The sequence below is a fragment of the Alternaria hordeiaustralica genome, assembly GCF_023758085.1.
Source record: "Alternaria hordeiaustralica strain BMP 2776 chromosome Unknown scaffold_26, whole genome shotgun sequence".
Taxonomy (NCBI): Eukaryota; Fungi; Ascomycota; class Dothideomycetes; order Pleosporales; family Pleosporaceae; genus Alternaria; species Alternaria hordeiaustralica.
Genome location: NW_026056798.1, coordinates 74631 through 94032, shown reverse-complemented (window position 1 = coordinate 94032; position 19402 = coordinate 74631). Strand labels below are relative to the sequence as shown.

Below are 19402 nucleotides of genomic sequence, written 5' to 3'. Positions count from 1 at the left end.
CGGGTAGGCTGCAGGCTGTGAGAAGGCGGAGCACCAATGCAGCATGCAGTTGTTATTGCTGAAATACTCTTGAGGTCGCCGCGAACTGTCCACGGGTGTCTCGCGTCTTACCGTCAGTCCAACGCCAACTCACATCCCATTGACTTCGGAAATCCAACGTAGGGACTTGATCAGCACCAACACCCTTTTGCCATGGCACCCAGACGCAGCGGCGGTGGTGGCACCTATTACAGCAATGCTTCATGCACGCACGCCTTTACTACACCGTACGCTCAAGCCGCGCTTGCATTTGTGGTGCTGTTCCTGGTTCTGTACACGGTCATTTTCATATCGACGTTCTTTATCCGCAAGAAGAGCGGTGCCGGAAAGAAGTTGATTGGTGTGCCTTTCGTTGTAGCCCTTTTCCTCCAGGTCATGTAAGGACAGAGTATCTTTCCCAGGCTTTAGAAGTGCTAACATGCTCCAGCGCACGTATCTTGAGTCTCGTAAGCCAAGTCATGGCACAGTGCGACAATATCAACTACATTGATTATTGGAATATCAACGTTGCCTCCGCCATCATGAGCAGTTTGGCCAATGCTGCGCTGCTGTTCGTGTTCGTCTACGTCCTGAACTCCATGCTGCACAAGCAATTTGGGAACATGTCATCTGGTTCCAAGACCGTACTTCTGATTACTATTGGCGTTGCGTATGCTGTCATCCTAGCAGATGTTATCATGTTTGCCTACGTCGCATTGGCGGACAACTCCCTGGAATCCAATTGGGACTTTGCGTTACTAGTTTCGAATGGTCTCGATCTTGCCTACGACATTGTATGGATGATCGTTGTTATTATTTCGGCGGCTATGTCTCTTTCAAACGTTTCGGCACTGAGATCAAGACGCTTACCCGGAGGTGTAAGTCCATGGCAGCTACTCTGTGCTGGTACATTTGCTAACATCCCCAGGACCTCTTCGGCTGGGTTACCGCCCTCTACGTTACCCTATTCGTGAACGCCTCGTTGGGGGTAGTCTACTCATCCAGTATCTACTGGCCCGTAGTACCTTCCCTTGGCGTAGCGCTGGCTTTGTCTTACATCATTGGCTTAGCCAAATGTCTGGCTTTCATAACGCTACTGGGCATTGCCAAACACGTCTCCTGGAACCAGACGGTCGAGAAGACCGAACAAACTTACGCGCCCGTTACGCAACAGCAGGTCACGTACGGCTATGGTACTGGGCAACAGGATTACTACCAGCAGACGCCCGAACTTGTACATGTCAAGTAGGCGGAGGGTAGCTGAGGGCGCTCGACGAAGTCACACGTCATTCCTACTTTTTTTCTTGCATTGCCATGCTGTTTCGCTATATACCCAGAGCCTAGCTTCAAAACATAATGTTTGTACCATCCACATCCTGCATGATGCGCTAGACCGACCTTATTCTTTCAAAGTTTCTGCACTGTATGCTCTCCCAACTCTTCCGCTTGTTTATCCTGCATCTGGTGTATCATTGTGCGAAGCTCGGCCGCGATAACATCGAAGAGAGCTGCTTGCCCATTCACTCTTTGGTGCACGTGTCATTGTCAAGGTACAATTTGTGGAAATGGAGAGGAGCTCGTCTTTTTCTTCAGTCGACCGGTGTGAGATGGTGATTGGATGCGGAGGCGCGGAACTCAGGGATTGAAACAGGCAGGCACACCTGAGGGCCACATGCACCTGCACTGGACCCAAGCACTACGTAGGACACCTATCAGGTCTGTACGCGAAACAATTGTCGCATATCTTTGCCTGCATTGCTCACAGCGCTGTACAGCATCGCATGTACGAAGGCATCCTCATTGGCTCTAATCCTCAAGGCAAGGTCTTCACAGCATTCAGCCACGCCTCAGCCGCAGCGGGTCATGCAGGCACTCAGCCTTCCTGCGAAGCCTGCTTTCCCACTCGATCCGCCCTTATCTTCGTGCTCAATCCTAGCACTTGCAATGCGACACTTTCGAACGGACAAGTAATGCGCACACAGCAAGTACCCTATGATGGCCGAAGTCATAGGCCTCGCAGCTAGCATCATCCAGATTGCGGGGGCTGGCGCCAAGCTCAGCGTCGCGTTGTACAACTTTACAAACTCAGCCGCGCGGGCAGACCAAGACGTCAAGGACATTGCCGATGATGTAGAGCTCACATCGAATGCGCTTGAAAGCGTAGGCAGGGTGTTTGAGTCCGAGGAGGCCGGATCCATCGTGTCGAAGAAGGCTATCCAGGACGCTGGCAACATCATCAAGAAGTGCCAAAGCGTCTTCGACGAAGTATCAGAGATGGTAGAGAAGAGGAGGAAGGTTGGCAAGAATGGAAAAAAGAGTTTGAGCGTGATGGGTAAGCTGGCTTGGCCGATGAAGGAACAGCGGGTCGAATTAAACCGAAGGAGGCTCGAGAGTTTGAAGAACAGTCTTGTGCTTTTGCTACATGTTTTGCAATTAGCCCAAGGCCAGGCTCGAGGGTGAGCCAAGATAGTGCACTGCTGTGCGCACAATACAGCTAACATCAGCGACAGAAGAATGGAAAAAGGTGTCTTGGATGAAGAGCGTGACAAGATCCGCGAGTTGCACCAACGACAGCAGGACTCACTCAAAAGCCTACAGGCCCTCGAAAATAGATTCTGCCATATCGCAATCGATGACGAAGTAACCCTCCGAGGGTCAAGCATCGCCTCCCGTGTTCCAACTTTGGAGCTTATGACTAGCGCTCCCGTTATGAAGCTCCCTCCGCTAGAGAACCCTTCAAAGCCTCAGAAAGACACCATTAACATCGAACTCTCATCCGCAGATGATTCAGACACTTCTGATAGCGACGCTACGATGTCAGGCGATGATAATGAGGAGCAGATCTCGACCGAAGAACTGGCAAGAGCAGCGGACCATGTGAAGAAACTTCTGAAGCGCATCACAATGTTACAGAAGAGCTTTGGTGTCGACAAGAAGCAACATCGAAAGCGACACGTACACAAGATGTATATACGCTTCTGCCGAAAGTTTGAACCAGGAATTAAACCTTCGGTGAAAGAGGCCAATTTCGGAGAGTCGAGAGCCGGTGATTCCTTTGAGTTATACGACAGCGGGGGTACTTTGGAGTGCTTTGACTTTGACAGCTTTCTTCACGTTCCGAGGGAGACCACGCCGTTTCAATTGCTTGATTTCAATTTCCCCGCAGAACAGCACTCAGAGCCTCAGCAAGCAAACCATCTCGAAACCATGCCATCGATACAGGCCTCTCAGCGCCCGCCTCTTACATCAGCCGATTCGATCGAACCAGTTCTGTCATCCTCTGCGCAAATGTCCCCCTACCCTCCAGTGCCGAGTGGAAGTGCAGCCTCAGACTTTCCGTTGGATCTGTCTAGTCAGCAACAACGACATAGTCTTGGTCAAGGACAGTCAGCACTGGCTCAGCAGACTCCTGAAACATTATCGCAGACGTGGGCGCGGATTCAAAGGCAGGTGCAATCTACGGCTCAACAACAGGCTCAAGCGCAGCACCAACAAGCTCATTCGCATGCTGTAATGCAGCCAACGTCAGGTATGATTCAAAACCTGCCTAGTCCTGCTATGCCCATGCTCAACAGGCCCATGCTGCCACCAGCCTCTACTTCTAGTTCTTCTATGCCGACTTACAGCAGACCTACGGTTCCTGAGATATCTCAGTCATCACAAAGCGGAGTCGAAAGCTCGCTGCATACCCAGTCTCCTATGCTGACCGCAGATTCAACTCTCTTACCACAACCGCGGAGCGCTAACACTGCGCTGCAAGACTATATGTATCAGTTGATGTTCTTGAACTGTCGGGAAAGGAGAAGCAATCCACCTCCTGAACAGAAACAAGATGGGGAAAGCCAGTTGATGATGGATAGTTCGATGATAGAGAGTGTACCTGTTCAGTCTGAGAAGAGTGAGAGAGAAGATCCGCACTTACCTCCACACGTCTATGGTTGGCCGAGACCAGGCTCTCGCAGAATAACAAAAGCTAAGAAGGGGAAACGTGCATCAACCCGGAAACGTGGGTTATCAGAAGAGCAGAAGAGCAATGCGATTATAATGCGCTCAGTGGGAGCCTGCCACAACTGTAAAAGCCTTAACCTCAAGGTAAACTACATCGTAGCACTTTCGCGTATTGTGCTAATTGGCCGTAGTGCGATTATGACTATCCGTGTGGCAGCTGCATAAAGCGGAACCTTGGGAAAGAGGAGCTTCCAGAGAGAACCTGTCGTGGAATCAATATTGCCGAGCATACTCAAGGCTTTCCTACTGGACCTGAGAACACTGCTCCACAGCTAGGCGCTCCTGTCCCATCCAGTTCATCATCAGGATACGTAGAGCCCGATGCGGAGGACTCACCTGGAAGTGAAAGCCTCCATACCCGCGAAGAGAAAAGAGTCGTTAATAGACCTTCGCGTATTCAGTACCAACGGGAATACTCACGGGCTGGTTACATGTCGGTAGCAATGGAAGCTATGACGCCGGCTCCATGGTACCCGTACAATCTCAGGTCATCCTCTTCGAGTGGATATGCACGGCCGATGGCGCCGTCCGACTTCTCTGTGCTTAGCAACCCGTCTCACCAAGCCCGCACGCCTTCGAACGCGTCCATGATAGATCCATACCCGTCACGGTTGCCAGATGATGGAACGGAGCAGGACGCTGGCCAGCGTTCGTCAAGGAAAAGACGGCGTTTGGTGAAAGATGAGGATGAGCCCTGTACCAAGGATGCTGCTGACCTAGTGTTGAAGCTAGAGGAGAATGAGGAGATGAGGGAAACCGAAACGGCCTCGAGTCCAGTGGACAGAGACATCGTTGATGTGCTGCTCGAGGAATGGACGGTACCAGTGTATTGACGGCTACATGCCCCTCAGTCTTGTTCCAAGACTGCGCAACGGCTTCACATAGTCGTATCATTCCAAAACTATCTTGGCTGTGACACTTAAGATGCACATCAACCGACTGCTCGTATACCCTCAGAGGATCATTACTCCACCATCGTAAACTTCACTTCCCTTGCGCCCTCAAAATCGATTTTCGTACCCACCTCCAACCCTGCACTACTCCAAGAAGCAAGGTAGTCCATTACCTCATCGACCGTATCCTCCGTCCACCACCACGACCCGCCCAGATGACAGAGTATATACTCCTTCCCAACCTCTAGCTCCAACCTACTTAAATTCCCGCCTCCGAAATCCAACTCTCGGTGCTCCGTATACGTTCCTTCGAATCGTATAAACTCGTGTCTTTCATTTTCGTAATGCTCTCGATATACATCTAGACAGGGTTCGAGCTTGCAGCGCGACGTTGCGTCAAGGATTGCCAAGTCGGATTGAAGAGACTTGACCCATGCGCGATCTGCATGGACTGTAAAGAGATACGCGGCGTCCGTCGAGAACGTGAGCGTGAAAGCGAGTTTCTTGGTGGGAGAGGAGAGAGAGTAAGTCGATGGAGCTGATAGAGAGACGGTGACTTTTGGTGTCTTTGGTCGCGAACTTCGGGTCTCGAAGATGATTGTGTCGTTGCCGTTGGCGGCCTGCCAGGATATAGTCGGTGTGGCTGGTGTAGGAAGTTCATACGCAGATAGCAAACCGCCCGGGCTTCTCGAAAGAGAAGTCGAAGTATTCACCGCGCTGACTGGCCAATGCGAAATTGGGGTTGTCGGTTTGAAGCACAGTCTGTACTTCCTATCTGGTCGGAGAGCAGTAGTAATGAACTGCATTTCGCAGGATTTACTGGGCCTCCCTGTCGTAAAAATGACTTCGCTTTGGTCTTCACGAAAGAGAACTGGCTCTGTGCCTTGGTGCACGACTTCAACTTCCTCACCCGTCTCGTTGTCGAGACACTGAATAAATTGGCTGGAGTTCATGGGATGGTAAAGCCTCGAGCCTGCGAGACCATCTTGGAGGTATATAACTCCCTCTTTGAAATTGTACTCTGCGATGATGAGGACTATGAAGAAGACGGGATCGTTCGAGAGATAGCATGTTCTTGTAACGAGAAGCTCGGCTTCAGCCCGCGGGCGAAAATCGGTCATTTTGTCGATGTTACCGGGTATCGGAATTACTATAGTCTTTCGATTGATTCCAAGGTCGTGTGTGACATGCGATCAGAGCTTGTTGTGGTTCAGAAAGTGTTGCAGTTCTTGACTGTGCCCGTCGGCTGATGTACACCAACTGGGCACTGACGTCAGAGGTCTCATCACTCAGTACCAGTAGAGGACGCTTCCACGCAGCACAATCAATTGAGCAACCATTAGGGCGTTCAAATCCAAATCCACTCTCTTCTCATCCTCTCACTTACCACCAGCCTACAGATCAACCCAACACTTAGTACACCTCTGCCTCGCCAAACCAAATGGCCTTTGTCCCTCCTCATCCTCCCAGTTCTCCGTACCAAACTCACTAACCACCCTCCCTTTAAACGGCTCCTCCACACCATCGCTCCAAAGATGCGTCACAGCATCCGCAATACACTCAATCTGAATACCTCTAAACCCCATCAACTTGGCCTCGCGCCGCAGCCAGCGCGCCGCGCCCGACGCAACACCCTCACCCTCATAGTCGTGGCGTGTAGACGTCGCGTTGCGCATCAGCACCTGGCCTGGTGCGGTAGCTTTCCACTCCGCTGGATCCCTCGGGTCGAGCTTCCTCAGAGCGCCGAAGAGCGGACCGAACTCTGGTATCGCTTCGTCTACCGGGCCCATCTTCGCGGGATCGAGAGGGACGAAGTTATCGTACGACAACGCTATGCTGACCAATGGGAAGTCCATCTGGCGGAGTAGTCTCAAGCCCTCTGCTTTCCGTCCTTGGGTTTGCTCCACGCTGTTCTCCTCCGGTTCGTTGACATCCCAGAACAGCTTCCCGCCTGCTTCTTTCGCCTCTGCGGTTTTGAATTCGTATTCCGTGTCGAAGACGCCGTAGGATAGGCCAGAGTCGATTTGGTGGGCTACGAGGTACTCGAGTTTACTGGCGCTTTCTAGTGTCCAGCGGCCGAGTGCTTTGTCGGGCCAGATATGCTGCCAGATCGTGGAGTGAAAACCGTGGCTGTGGGCTAGGATGGCTGTGGCCCAGGGGAGATGTTTGGGTCCCAGTTTACGGATCTCATAGCGAGGTTTTAGAGAGGAGGGGTTGGACGGAGTAGGCGTCTTGGTGTTTGTTGCTGGGTTGGACATGTTCGCGTGTGTGAAGACGAGAGCCTACTGGGACTGTCTCTTCAAGTAGAAGATGAAGGGGCTGTGTATTTATACGTTCCCACAGTAAGACACGTTGAGCTTCGAATGCTAGCTAGCCTACGCACTCTTATAGAGAATGAGGAGATGTCAAGAGCGACAACGTAACGGATAACTAGTACGTGAGTGTTAAATAACAGATAGTCCGGTGTGCAAGAAAAGGCGCGATTATAAATCGAAAGTTATGCGTGCGAGTGCGTTGGAGGGCGCGCTTCATGCATCAAGAGGGCTCAAGCGAATGACCCACGCATTCAGCGCAAATCGGCCAGCAAGGTTGTAAGCCTTATCCTAGGCTTCGCTTCTTCGTCCAAGAACGGTCCATAACGCGGGTAACAAATTTTGTGTCCAGACGCTCTTGCCCGCGTTGGGAAACCAAGATAGTGCAAAGCTGCGTGGCTTACGCGCCTGAATGCAGTATGTTGAGCCGACCCACACATGTTCCTCGTATAAAGTACTATACATCAAGATCCTTGTTGACCGCATGCTTTTAGCTAGGAATAGATTTGTGAAGGCCTCGGTTAGCGACAGACGTTACTGCTAATGATGATGTTGTAGGGCCTGCAAATTCGTCAAGAAAGTCTCTGTTCGGAATTAGTCATCAGATCCACGATACCCACGACAGTCAAGAGAAGTATGTTTCTTATTACAGGGCGCAAGGTGCACAGAGCTTTAGATTAGTCCTTTACCCTCCTGCAAGAGCGCAATTCCTCGCTCTTTTAACTTGAATTTCTGGATCTTTCCGCTCGCAGTCTTGGGGTAGTTGTCGACCCAAAAGACGTACTTCGGCACTAGTGCATACAGTCAGCATAGTTCCTAGGCGGGCCCGAGGCTTCGAATTCGATGTTCTAGGAGCTCATGGACTTACCTAAATGATGGCTCAATTTCTCCCTGTTCCAGTTTCGCACTTCGTCCGCGGTCACGTTCCCATCATCGCCAGCATGCGTAACTATGAAGGCTGCGACAACCTCACCGTACCGCTCGTCGGGTAGACCCACCACGCTAACCTCGCTGATAGCAGGATGAGCGAAGAGACAATTCTCGACCTCTAGCGGATGGATGTTCTCGCCCCCTTTGATGATCAGATCTTTTATCCTGCCAGTAATCTTGATGTATCCTTCTTCGTCCATGGACGCCTCATCCCCGGTATGCATCCATAGCATACCGTCTTCGTCCGGTTGTAGAACTTCCTCTGTGCGTGCTGTATCACCCCAGTACCCTTTCATGAGAAGGTAGCCTGACACTGCGAGTTCGCCGCGTTGGCCTACGTCAAGTGTACGCGACCAGTCTGACGGACTGACGACTTTGGCGCGAACGTGTGGAAGGAGACGGCCGACGCTGTCGATGCGCTTTTCGATGGGGTCGTCTGTGGTGGTCATGGCCGATACAGGAGAGGTCTCGGTCATGCCGTAACAGATGGTCAACTCAGTCAAATTCAGGTTCTTGTGTAGCTTGCGCATGAGTTCCGAGGGAATCGCAGAGCCTGCTGCGATGCCGGTACGCAGATATTGAAAGCCATCTTTGGGTACAGCACCGTGAGCCAGCAGCTCCAGTTCAGCTACGAACATGGTGGGGACGCCATAGAGGGCTGTGCACTTGTATTCGCGAACGGCTTCGAGTGTGGCGAGGGCATTGAAGGCTTCGGTTGGAAAGACGATGGCGCTACCGTGGGTAGCCGTGGCCATGTATCCTAGAATGCATCCAAAGCAACTACAAGGAGTCAGTTGATGTTGACGGTAGATCGCTACAAGGACTTACTGGAACAATGGAGGCGGACAGCACACAACGTCGTCTGGCGTTAATAGCATCCTATCGCCGATGCTATTTCCGTTGTTCAAGATACTCCTATGACTTAAGCACGCAGCTTTCGGCATGCTTGTAGTGCCAGACGTAAATTGGATGTTGACGATGTCATCCGGATGCAGGCCTTGATCTTCAAACGCATTGTCCTGCGCGCCATCCTCGAATACGTGCTCGTATCTCTTTAGACTCCTATAGTCTCCTAGATCCACCCTGCCTTGCACATTATTTACCAGTATGACATTCTTCAGCGACGGGACGAGTTCAGATTCGAGGGTCGAGCCCGCGAGGTTGGGTATCAAGTGCGTGAGGAGCGAGATATTGGATCGCGGGTCTTTACGCGGGAGGTTCGTTTCGGCTCCGATGATGAGATGCGCGGCATCTAGGTGATTGATCGCGTTGAGGACTTGGGGTGCGTTGAACGAGGGATTGAGTGGCACCTGTATAGCTGTTAGCTGCTAGTACCCATGCTTCTAGCCGGTTGGCTACAGACCAGTATCGCTCCAAGTTTGAACAGCGCGTACGTGAGCTTTCCCCTGGTCAGCAACTATACGTCTCCAAAATGCTTCCAACATACAGTAGCGAACTCAGCATTGTTTCCTAGACTGACGGCGACTCTTTCCCCCTTCTTCACGCCAAGCTTCTGCAGTCCCCTGGCAAGCCTGTTCGAGTCGCGATCGAGCGCATCGTACGTCAGGCGTATACGTTGATGGTGCGATATCACTCTGTATGAGTATCAGCAACGCGTCTTTACAGCTTCATCCACTCGGCACGCACGCGTTGCGGTCACCGTATTGCCTCACAACCTCGTCAAAGTGCTGTGGCACCGTCTTCTCGAGCAATGGCGGCTATGATAACGTCAGTCTCCACCATCACATCATCGGGAAGCTTGGAACATGCCTCATTGGGTCCGATGCTGTATGCTTGTGTGAGTAGACCGCGTCGTGCGCAGTAAGCAGGCCTACGGGACCTTGCAGCACGAGCAAAGAGCGACCGAAGCATCTTCAGACGCGGAATGCATCGGAGGTAAGGAAGGGTACTCGTGCATCGTGAGATATGCTCGTGTGGAGAATAGCTGATGTTAGTGAGCTTCGTTCGGAACTGAGCCGCGGGCCAGGTACGAGACTTGCGGGGTAGCTGTGGAGAGCTAGAGACACGCACGCGGTTGACGTCGGATAGCTGTCAGGGGTCTCCGCCCTCCGACTATGGGCTATGAAACGTAGGCGACATCACCAATCTTGGTGCACAGAAGATAACTTTGAACGTTTCCATACATGAGTCTACACAGAAGAGACCAGAAGCAAGGTCTTGAGATAATCCTAAACTCCAAAGAGATTACTCCTGCTACAAGCCAAATGCTACCGCTCAAACTCAAGCACTCTTCTACTCGCATCACTAGCCGACCGGTTCCTAGCCGGCTTGATCTCTTCCCCAGTACCTGTTGGTGACAGTAGGTCCAGCGGTGCTTCCCCCTTTGATGCGCCCACGTCCACCGTCTCGGCACCCTCCAGGAGGTCCAGGTCTTTCGCATCAACCTCCTCATCATCGTCATCATCTTCTCGTCCGTGTCGAGCTTCCTTATCCAGCTCCTTTTGAGCTTCATCATATCGCCTTCTGACTTCGGTTGCGACGCGCATTCCGTCGTTGACGATGTTGTCGAGCATGCCTCGTAGGCCCTTGCCGGGTGGCACAACACCAGCGCCAGCGCCGCCAACAACACCACCCAATCCTCCACCTCCGCCGCCTTGCCTTCCAGCGTTAGCGAAAGTGGTGAGGTTGTGGAAGCTGGATCCCGAGGACAGCGTCTCGTCGGCCAGGCGGAAGGACGATGAGAAGCCGACTTCGAAGAAATTCAGTAGTGCGTCGTCGGCGAGAATGACCATGCGGAAAGTAGGAAGCGTTATGTGAAGAGGCTTGTTCGGGTCAAGCGCAAGGTTTGCCGACTTTGCCTTGTCGTTGCGCTCTGCAACGTCTGATTCAGTGGTATGATTTGATGGTGTTGGCGACATTGGGTTCTTTTCTGACTTCTCGAACGCGGTTGCTGTGGCTTTTGGTGTTGATGGCTCAGATCCAAAGTCTATCAGATCATCTTCTTCGTCATCGCCAATAGCGAAGTTGTCAACCTCTTCTGAGACCTGGTCGACTGCCTTATTTGACTGATTAGAAGGGTGATCGGGGTCAGCGTATTCGAAGCAATGCCGAATGAAGGCGGAGACGCTACTCAGGAACTGTTCGTCGCGACCGATGCGTTCTGAGCCTGCCTCCGAGCTTACGTCAAGTGACGAGGCAGCTGGACTTGGGTCGTGGACGCCTCGTCTTGAAAGGAAAAGAAGGGCTTCCGAGATTCTCAAGATACCCTCACGATCTACCCTGCCATCGCCGTCGTCATCGTAGAGTTCGAAGAAGTAGCTGATGTTGGACATGATGTCCTTGGTGCCTTTTACGTGTGCAAAGCCAGTGACAACGTTCTGTAACGATAATGAGTCGGTCATGTCCACATCCCACCGCCGGAATAAGCGTCGCATGAACTCGTGATCTGCTGGCTCCGGTCCTGAACCCCATGGTGACATTGGGGGTCGTTTCCTCAGACTGTTTCCAAAGTACGAGTGTGGAGACTGCGTACCACTGCCCTCGGGTGGGGAGCTCGGTGAGTCAGTGATTGCCCACTTTGCGATACCTGTATTACCGTAAGCACATATAGATAGAAACGATACTGCATGACTTACCAGCCAGGAACTCTCTAAAAGCATCGTAGTCCATCTGGGTAGGGCTGGGTCCAAGTGCCACACGGCCCTTCTCCGCGTTTCCAGATGTACCCATCACAACCTCAGTCGCTTTCATCCTGCTGGCCTTTGCCTTGCGCTCAGCCTCTTGTTGCATGATCTCAGCTCTTTGCTGTCGCTCGTACAACACTGCGTAGAATTTGTCGTACAAGAAGCCAAGGTCATTCACACTCAGCTTCTTGCTATCGGGACCGAGGTTGCGTATTGATGTACGCTTGGCGAAGTTTTCGATGTTCTCAAGTACGGCATCCTTGTGCTTTGCCCGCTGCTCGGAGATGGTGTTCTGTGTGATGCCCGCAAATTCTTTGAACGCGACCACCATGAGCTCTTGGAATCTAGTGACTGCTCGCAGTTTGGGGTTCTCAGACTTCGGGTGGGCAGATTCGTCAAGCCTTGAGAAGTACGACTTCAAGACTGAGATGAAGGTGCCGTCATCTGTAGCGTCGAGTAGTTCCTCGCCATTGATACGCAGGATAGCTAGGCCGATTTGGAAGAGAACCTTGGGGCCTTCGAGGAAGAAAACATCAAGAACGCGGAAAGCAAATATTAGAGGCATAGAGTTGATATAGAGCGAGAGAAACCAAGGTAGAGAAACAACAGACAACTGCACGTCTGATTTGACCAGATGATCCCATAGTATGGGCATCGTCTTTTCGACGAGCGATTCGAAGACCTTCTGGTCCAGCAAAGTGCCGTACATGGTTTGTGAGTAGTAGCCGGGCAGGAGGCGGTCACACAGCACGGATAGGAGGAAAAAGGCCTGAGTCTCGGACATGTAACTTGTTTCGTTAGACAAAAGCAGCTGTATATCAAGGGGTACACATACATCAGCAATGCTGCGACCACAATGTTCATCGCCTGGCAGTAGCCAACCTCCTCGTTTGTCCAGCTGTATGCCGTCAAGACTCGTCGGAGCCGACCGATTCCCTCTTCGGACTGAAAGCCTGGGTATTCCGGCAGACTCCTGTTGAGATCCTTCTCAATTTCATCGATCGCTAACGACTCTCGACCGGAGAACTTTGCTAGGGTCTCGGTGTAGAGGTTCGGGTTCTGTAGGCGCAAGAAGAAGGCGCCCGAAGTGAGCTCCCACATCTCGCCTCGTAACCGATTCGGCAGACCGACGCGAATGAGCTTGTGGAAGGTAGGTTGTCGGATGAGAGTTGCGCTTCGGCCGTTATCTGCTGCATGTTAGTAACGTCTTTAAGCACGCTTGGTGGTCATACCTCTAAGATACTCGCGCCATAGTCGTATTTTTGTCGCATCCCTCAGCTTCCGTGCGTTGCCTGGATATTTGAAGATCATGCCTAGGCCGGTATCTGGGTGTTCTCGCGCTTGCTTGCCATCATCTCCGGCCTTCTTCTGGTCGGCGTCTGTGAGAAGATACTCCGAGTAGCATTGCCCCACGACCTTGCGCAGATTGTCTACCTCCTTGACGCCCTCTCTCAGTCCCTTCTTGAGAGCATCGCAAAAGCGTTCGCACGCCTGTCGCGACCCCGCGAGCTGAATCGTAAGCTTCTGACCAGCAGGCACCTGCGATTTCGAGTCTGGTATGCCGTTCCATGTTGTTATCGCCAGCGCGAACATGTAGCTCTGACTATGCAGCCGCTCCACCCGTCGTATGCCGCATAGCGGTAATGTGAAACCGTTGCCCGCAGGTCCCGCGCCGTGAGTCTGCCCAGTGAAGCTGCTGGAGGAGCTCAAACTCGCAGTATTGGCGAAGCTTGAGCCCTGTGTGGAGAAGCAGAGATACTGCTCGCTCAGGTGCAGCTTTCCGACATAGTGATTGCCCTGGCTGCGCTCCTTCTCCGATGTGACGTCGCCGGGGCCCCTCGTGGAATGGTGGGGTTGAAGAGTAAGCTCGGCGGTAATCTCTTGGAGGGGGTTCTGCGAGTCGGGGAGGCGGAATTGGTAGCGGAAGAGGGTGGCTTTGGAGGGTCGGCGGTCTGACGATGCGGGAGCGGCTATGGTGTTGAGCGTGGGTTCGATGTACTGCTGCGCCTTCTGCACCAAATTCGAGATGTTGAACATGGCTTCGGGCCGGCCAAAGAAGCAGAGTGAGGGTTGGTTATGCTGTATTGCGTGACTGTTTATGCCACATGACGCGACTAGATTAGCCCTCGTGAAGCGCCTTGGAGGGACTGGAGCTTTATGCAGGGCTGGTGTTGGTGGAGTCGCACGGCCACAAAGAGGCTGAGAACCGGGATGACTAAGACACGCGCTGGGCAGCTTTATCATGATCCGCCCAAGATTATGACGCACCCGCCAATTTCAAAGACAGTGCAAGAGTCAAGTTCACGCGGACAGAAACGAGAGTGGGTCGCGTCTTTTTCGATGGTTGATTATCTGAAGATTCTCATACTATTATTGAAGCTACCATATCGCCTCCTGTCGCCAGACTGCGCCCAAACTATCACTCCAGCTGGTAGACTTCTTCACCCTATCGTACATTCTTGCGCTCTCGCCCACGTTACTCCACTGTCAGCCCTGGCTTAAGTGCATGTGTACGCTCCGTCAACTCGGAGATCGGCACCCTGGGTTTGGTCAGTTGTTGCTCATCGGTGCGGCTGAACATCACTTACAGTAACGTAGGAACTCGCGTCACTAGACAAGAAGGTGACGGCACCCATCAAGTCCTCAGGACGTCCCATCTTACCAACGGGAATGAGAGAAGTCCACTGCTTCTGAAGGTCTGGGTTGTCGTCGAGAATCTTCTTGGTGCTACAACTTTCTTAGCACTTGCGCAATCATCGTCTCTCAGTGTACTTACAGCGCAGTAAGCATGTATCCGGGCGAGATGCAGTTGACACGAATGCCAGCGCCAGCCCACTCAACCGCCAAACTGGAGGCCAGATGTCTGACAGCTGCCTTAGCGGCGTTGTACGGAGCCTGCGGCTGTGGGACGTTGACAATGGCTCCGGACATGCTACCGATCATGACGATGCTGCCCGGTACCTTCCTCTCCATGAGGTGCTTCGCGACTGCCACAGAGTACAGGTAGGTACCGTCAACATTGACTCCCCAGAGCTTCTGTATGCGGTCATGGGGGTAGGAGATGGCATCGTAGTTCTCGGTGAAGCCAGCCGATGTAACGAGGTTGTCGACCTTGCCGTGCTTCTTCAGAATCTCGGCGAAAGATTGGTTGACAGACGTCGGGCTCGAGACGTCGCAGAAATGTGCTGTGACCTTGGGAATTCTATATTTTGACTTAGTTGAGGTCGTTGGTTCTGCATATGGGTTTCTTACCTCCGAGACCCTGGGTTCTCCTTCTTGAAGATATCGAGCAGGCCCTTGGCAGACCGCTCACCCTCTTCCTTGTTCATGTCGACAATGGCTACATCGGCTCCAGAGGTCACCAAGGCCTGCGCCATGACTAAACCCAGACCTCGGGCTCCACCAGTGACGACAGCGACCTTGCCCTCCATGGAGAACGAAGCCAAAGTGCGCTTGAAGTGCTCACCTCCACGACCCACGACGGGGTTGGAGGGTGGTAGGTCCTTCTCTTCTGGGTACTCGACGACAATGTCGTCTCGGGTACGTGCATACTGACCCTCGTGCTCCCCACTCTCACCAGGCTCGCCCGATGTGGTTGCAGCGTTGACATCGTCCTCGTTGGAGGGGTCCTTGTCGAAGCGACTAGGCGAGGACGTGAAATGTCGCTGTGAGGAAATAGCTGACTGTGCTGGTCTGAAGGTGGCACGGGGAGCTTGGGCTCTGGCCGCGCGTGCGACTTGACGGAAAACCTGAGATCGGAACATGGCTATGGTAGAATGCCCAATTCAATTGGGTGTCGCGGTTGTTAGAGAGAGGCTCTGAATTAGGAGGAGAAAGTAGGCGTCGTGGTAAAGTAGATTATCTGGGGTGATTCTAGAAGGCTCTCGAGTCAATGTGATACGACTCAGGAAGGAAGCAAGCTAGAACAGGGCAAGAAGCGGGAAGTGAAGAAGAAGAATCAAGTGAGGTTGGGAGTGAAGCTCACGATGCCCAAGCAGCTGCCAAATAATTTCGGTCCTTCCAAGAGCTTGAGCTTTTCCCCCACCGCGTTTTGTTGACGGACGCCTCTGACGACAGGTCTATGCAGGGCCAGGATTTGGCGAGGCCATCCCGCATGCACTCCCACCTCCGCACACTCCGCACACTGCATCCTGGCCTGTCTGGGTGACTGTCTCCATTGAAAATTTGAAATGACACGCCGTCGCGGTTGGCACTCCACTTCCAGAGCGCTCAGTGGAGCCGCCCTAGCCGTTTGTCCTCTCCGCACTACCGCAGCTCAGCAAATCCTGACCGCCTGCTACCCCACGCTGCAGCCACTTGCCTGCCACCAGACGCGTCCACGGGTGCACCACCACCCTCCCCGTGCATGCCCTTACCTGTACTGTAGACGTCTTACGTGTGTTGTTAATTCCAGCAATAACTCTGTTCGTACCTTCCAAGCCCTCGTTTGCACCTTCCCCGCCCTCGTCATCCCTGGTGCCACATCGTGATCGCCCTCAACAAGCCGGAATTGTGCTGACCGACGCGTCCGCAGCGACACGACGCCATCGTGATCCGTCATGTTTGAACTCTACCTCCTTACCTTCAATGCGGCGCGCAACCTTGTCGATCCCCAGTCCCTCGCGCCTTCCTTCTTCGACGCCCTCCCCAAAGACACGCCTCTGCCCGACATCGTCGCCATATCCCTGCAGGAGGTTGCGCCCATCGCCTACTCGTTCCTCGGAGGCTCCTATCTGAAGCCCTACTTTGACCGCGTGACCACGACCGTCCAGCTTGCCGCCGACCTCCGCAGCAATGGCAGCGACTCACTCGAGCACATTGCGACGCGCAGCCTGGGCATGACGGCCCTGATGCTCTTCGCCAAACCCCACGTCATACAGAGGATACAATGGATACAGTCGGCAGGCGCAGGCGTCGGCTTCTCCAACATGGGCAACAAGGGCGCCGTTGCCATGCGCGTCGGCTTCTCGTGCCCCGACTCTGAAGATACTCTCGATCTCACCTTTGCGGCCGCCCATCTTGCGCCCATGGAGAGCAATATTGACGCGCGGAACAAAGACTGGGAGAATCTGGTGCGGAACCTGGTTTTTGTCAACAACGATGACTCCCCGTACAGCTCAAGCGAAGAGCGACCGCTGCTTGGCCCATCGTCTGAGACACCAGCCGACCACAACGGTCTCTTTACGCCTGGCAACCACGTATTCTTCTACGGCGACTTGAACTACCGCACACACGATAGCCCACCAGAAGAGGGTGCGCATCAATCATACCCTCAGCCGACAGCGTCCGAATCGTCGCCAACACACTACTCACATCTGCTGAAGAAGGACCAACTGATAAGAGAAAAGGACGCTAAACGCACCCTGCATGGCTTCCAAGAAATGCCTATCAACTTCCCGCCTACATACAAGTACGCCACCTCACATGGCAAGAACTCCAACGCGCCCAAGCGATCTGGAGAGGACGACTCATGGGAGTGGTCGAAACATCGGTATCCCTCATGGTGCGACCGAATCCTCTACCTCCCATCCGGATCTTCATCAGACCTTGAGCCGCAGATTTACACCGCCTTGCCCGTACAGCCGACGTCCGACCATCGACCGGTTGCTCTATCTGTGCGCGTTGATGACAAGCCTATCAAGATGGGCGTGAATGACGTTCTCTCCAGGCCACCCTTTGAGGTCAACCCACAGTGGAAAGCCAGGAGAGACGCAGCTCGACGGTGGGAGCTTATCGTAGGCGTCATGTCGTATCTCGCTCTGACCGGCAAGGGCAGGATCATTCTCATCACCTTCCTGGGTGTGGTCATGGGCAGTCTGTTCCTTGCTGGGTCTCTGACCAGGTAATCATATGGACGACCACATTCTCCTATGGAATTAATTTATTTCTCCTGCGTAATGGTTCCATCTCCAGTTCCACTGGTCTTGGAGATGCTCGATCGACGTGCGTGTCGGCATGCCTGTGGCCTGCACCTCTTCTAGAAACTCGATCATCTTGCATCGGTCCTGGTCATCCTGCAGTACGGTGCCAAACTTATGTACTGTATACGTGGCGTCCCATTGCGCAGAAATACAATGAGCGTTGCACCGAGCGATAGCTATCATCTCTCTCAAACCTCTCAAGACTTCATCATGTACGCCTTGCATATTCGTCCCTGGATTGTAGACCGCCAGTGCAATGTGACATATTCGCAGCTGTTGGTTCGCCTCCGCTGTCGCCTGTTAGCAAACAGTCCGTGAGCTGACGATTAATTAGACTCACCATGACAAGCGCCAGAGAACCACAATTCCGGATATCCTCCAACGGCATGTGGGTTGCCTTCCTGGTAAAAGAAGGCATCGAAGCTTGCGGGTCGCCTTCTTTCCCACTCATCGACCAAACTGTGAAGATACTGCCACTCGGCCATCGTCCGCACGCTCTTTTGCGCCCACTGCAAGATGCGCGCAGTCAGCCATAATATTCGATTTCCCCACGAGACTTCATCGATTGGCGATATTAGAGCTGGCAGAATGAAGTTTTCATAATTAATGCGCAGAGTGGGTTGGTTGAGCAATGCTTGGCTGACTTCGGTATGCACATGGAGTACCAGAGCAGCTTGTACAACCGGGCTAGACATATCGAAGACCCAACCTCCAGGACCATAGAAGAGTTCAAACGTCGAGAGATGTGATTGTCCTTGTGTACCCGCTATTTGAATGTCAGCTGATCTCCGCGCAATTCCTCGTGTTCACGTACCATGGAAGTCCTCAAAGTTTCGCAGCAACATGGCGGCCACCAGCGTCGCCTCATCTTCAATTTGTCCCTTCTCGGCAATATACGGTATGAGACTCTGCAATAGTCTCTCATGGTAGTCGTATGGTCTGGTGGGGAAATACGGATCGAAGCGCAGTATACACTGTCCGGAAATCATGAAGATGGCGTTCATGAGCATCGGGCTTGTCAAAGCGAGCTTTGGGACGATATTTTTGAAGACGCTAGCAGGACTCATTATGTCTAGTGCGTCTGATGCTTTCTCTACCCAGAACCGAAAAAGATATGCTTCGATTGGGTTAGGTATCGGCCATGCTACCGGTGAAGCATGGTTCGTTGGAACGAATGGATGTGGCGAGGGGATGCCAGAGTTCCAAGTTCCCGGCAGGGGCTCGTCAAGGCTGGAGAGACTTGAGACTGAGCCAGGTGCCGGGCTTGTGTGTCGCCGGATATGCGACGGAAGCTGCCATAGGTCAGGCGTGGTCTGTGGTGCTGCGGGTATGAGCACTCGATCATTCCAGCTTCGACTCGTCGGGCGCATGTGTCGCTCTCTTACTTGCGAACTCTTCCTCGATACCGACTGTGGTATCTTCTCAGCCGTCCTGGAGCGAACCAGATGTCTTGATGTCTTCCTTTTGTCAGTACTTCCGGGGCCCTCGAACTCTTCAGCTATGAGTGACGATTCGTCGACAAAGTCCACTACAAGACAGTCATTAGCATCGACTCAACAAGACCACCACATGACTTGTACCTACATGTTCCTGGCGTACCAACCCATCTCTGCGCCGCACCAAAGAAGTAGTCGTACTTCTTGATATCGGCCCTGGTAGCCTGACTTTCCAAATCA

At 52.9% G+C, this 19402-nt stretch overlaps 6 protein-coding genes across 6 annotated transcripts; 3 read left to right on the top strand and 3 right to left on the bottom strand.

Annotated features, from left to right (window-relative positions):
- Window positions 1-192: 192 nt before the first annotated feature.
- J4E84_009119 (uncharacterized protein) lies at window positions 193-1267 on the top strand (the record flags this gene model as incomplete). Its single annotated transcript, XM_049391684.1, has 3 exons — window positions 193-416; window positions 467-896; window positions 947-1267. The coding sequence occupies 3 exons, from the start codon at window positions 193-195 to the stop codon at window positions 1265-1267; spliced, it is 975 nt and encodes a 324-aa protein (XP_049240549.1).
- Window positions 1268-2013: 746 nt separating this feature from the next.
- On the top strand, window positions 2014-3532 carry J4E84_009118 (uncharacterized protein; the record flags this gene model as incomplete). The annotated part of the gene is made up of 3 exons (XM_049391683.1): window positions 2014-2474; window positions 2529-3446; window positions 3493-3532. 3 exons carry the CDS (start codon window positions 2014-2016, stop codon window positions 3530-3532), a joined length of 1419 nt encoding a protein of 472 aa, XP_049240548.1.
- A 2781-nt stretch (window positions 3533-6313) lies between these two features.
- Window positions 6314-7177, bottom strand: J4E84_009117 (uncharacterized protein; the record flags this gene model as incomplete). Its single annotated transcript, XM_049391682.1, has 1 exon — window positions 6314-7177. One exon carries the CDS (start codon window positions 7175-7177, stop codon window positions 6314-6316), a length of 864 nt encoding a protein of 287 aa, XP_049240547.1.
- Window positions 7178-8079: 902 nt separating this feature from the next.
- On the bottom strand, window positions 8080-13842 carry J4E84_009116 (uncharacterized protein; the record flags this gene model as incomplete). The annotated part of the gene is made up of 9 exons (XM_049391681.1): window positions 8080-8941; window positions 8990-9471; window positions 9525-9560; window positions 9609-9756; window positions 9809-9879; window positions 10411-11708; window positions 11758-12593; window positions 12641-12992; window positions 13038-13842. 9 exons carry the CDS (start codon window positions 13840-13842, stop codon window positions 8080-8082), a joined length of 4890 nt encoding a protein of 1629 aa, XP_049240546.1.
- Window positions 13843-14303: 461 nt separating this feature from the next.
- On the bottom strand, window positions 14304-15569 carry J4E84_009115 (uncharacterized protein; the record flags this gene model as incomplete). The annotated part of the gene is made up of 4 exons (XM_049391680.1): window positions 14304-14345; window positions 14394-14532; window positions 14582-15007; window positions 15058-15569. 4 exons carry the CDS (start codon window positions 15567-15569, stop codon window positions 14304-14306), a joined length of 1119 nt encoding a protein of 372 aa, XP_049240545.1.
- Window positions 15570-16364: 795 nt separating this feature from the next.
- On the top strand, window positions 16365-17651 carry J4E84_009114 (uncharacterized protein; the record flags this gene model as incomplete). The annotated part of the gene is made up of 1 exon (XM_049391679.1): window positions 16365-17651. The coding sequence occupies one exon, from the start codon at window positions 16365-16367 to the stop codon at window positions 17649-17651; it is 1287 nt and encodes a 428-aa protein (XP_049240544.1).
- Window positions 17652-19402: the final 1751 nt, after the last annotated feature.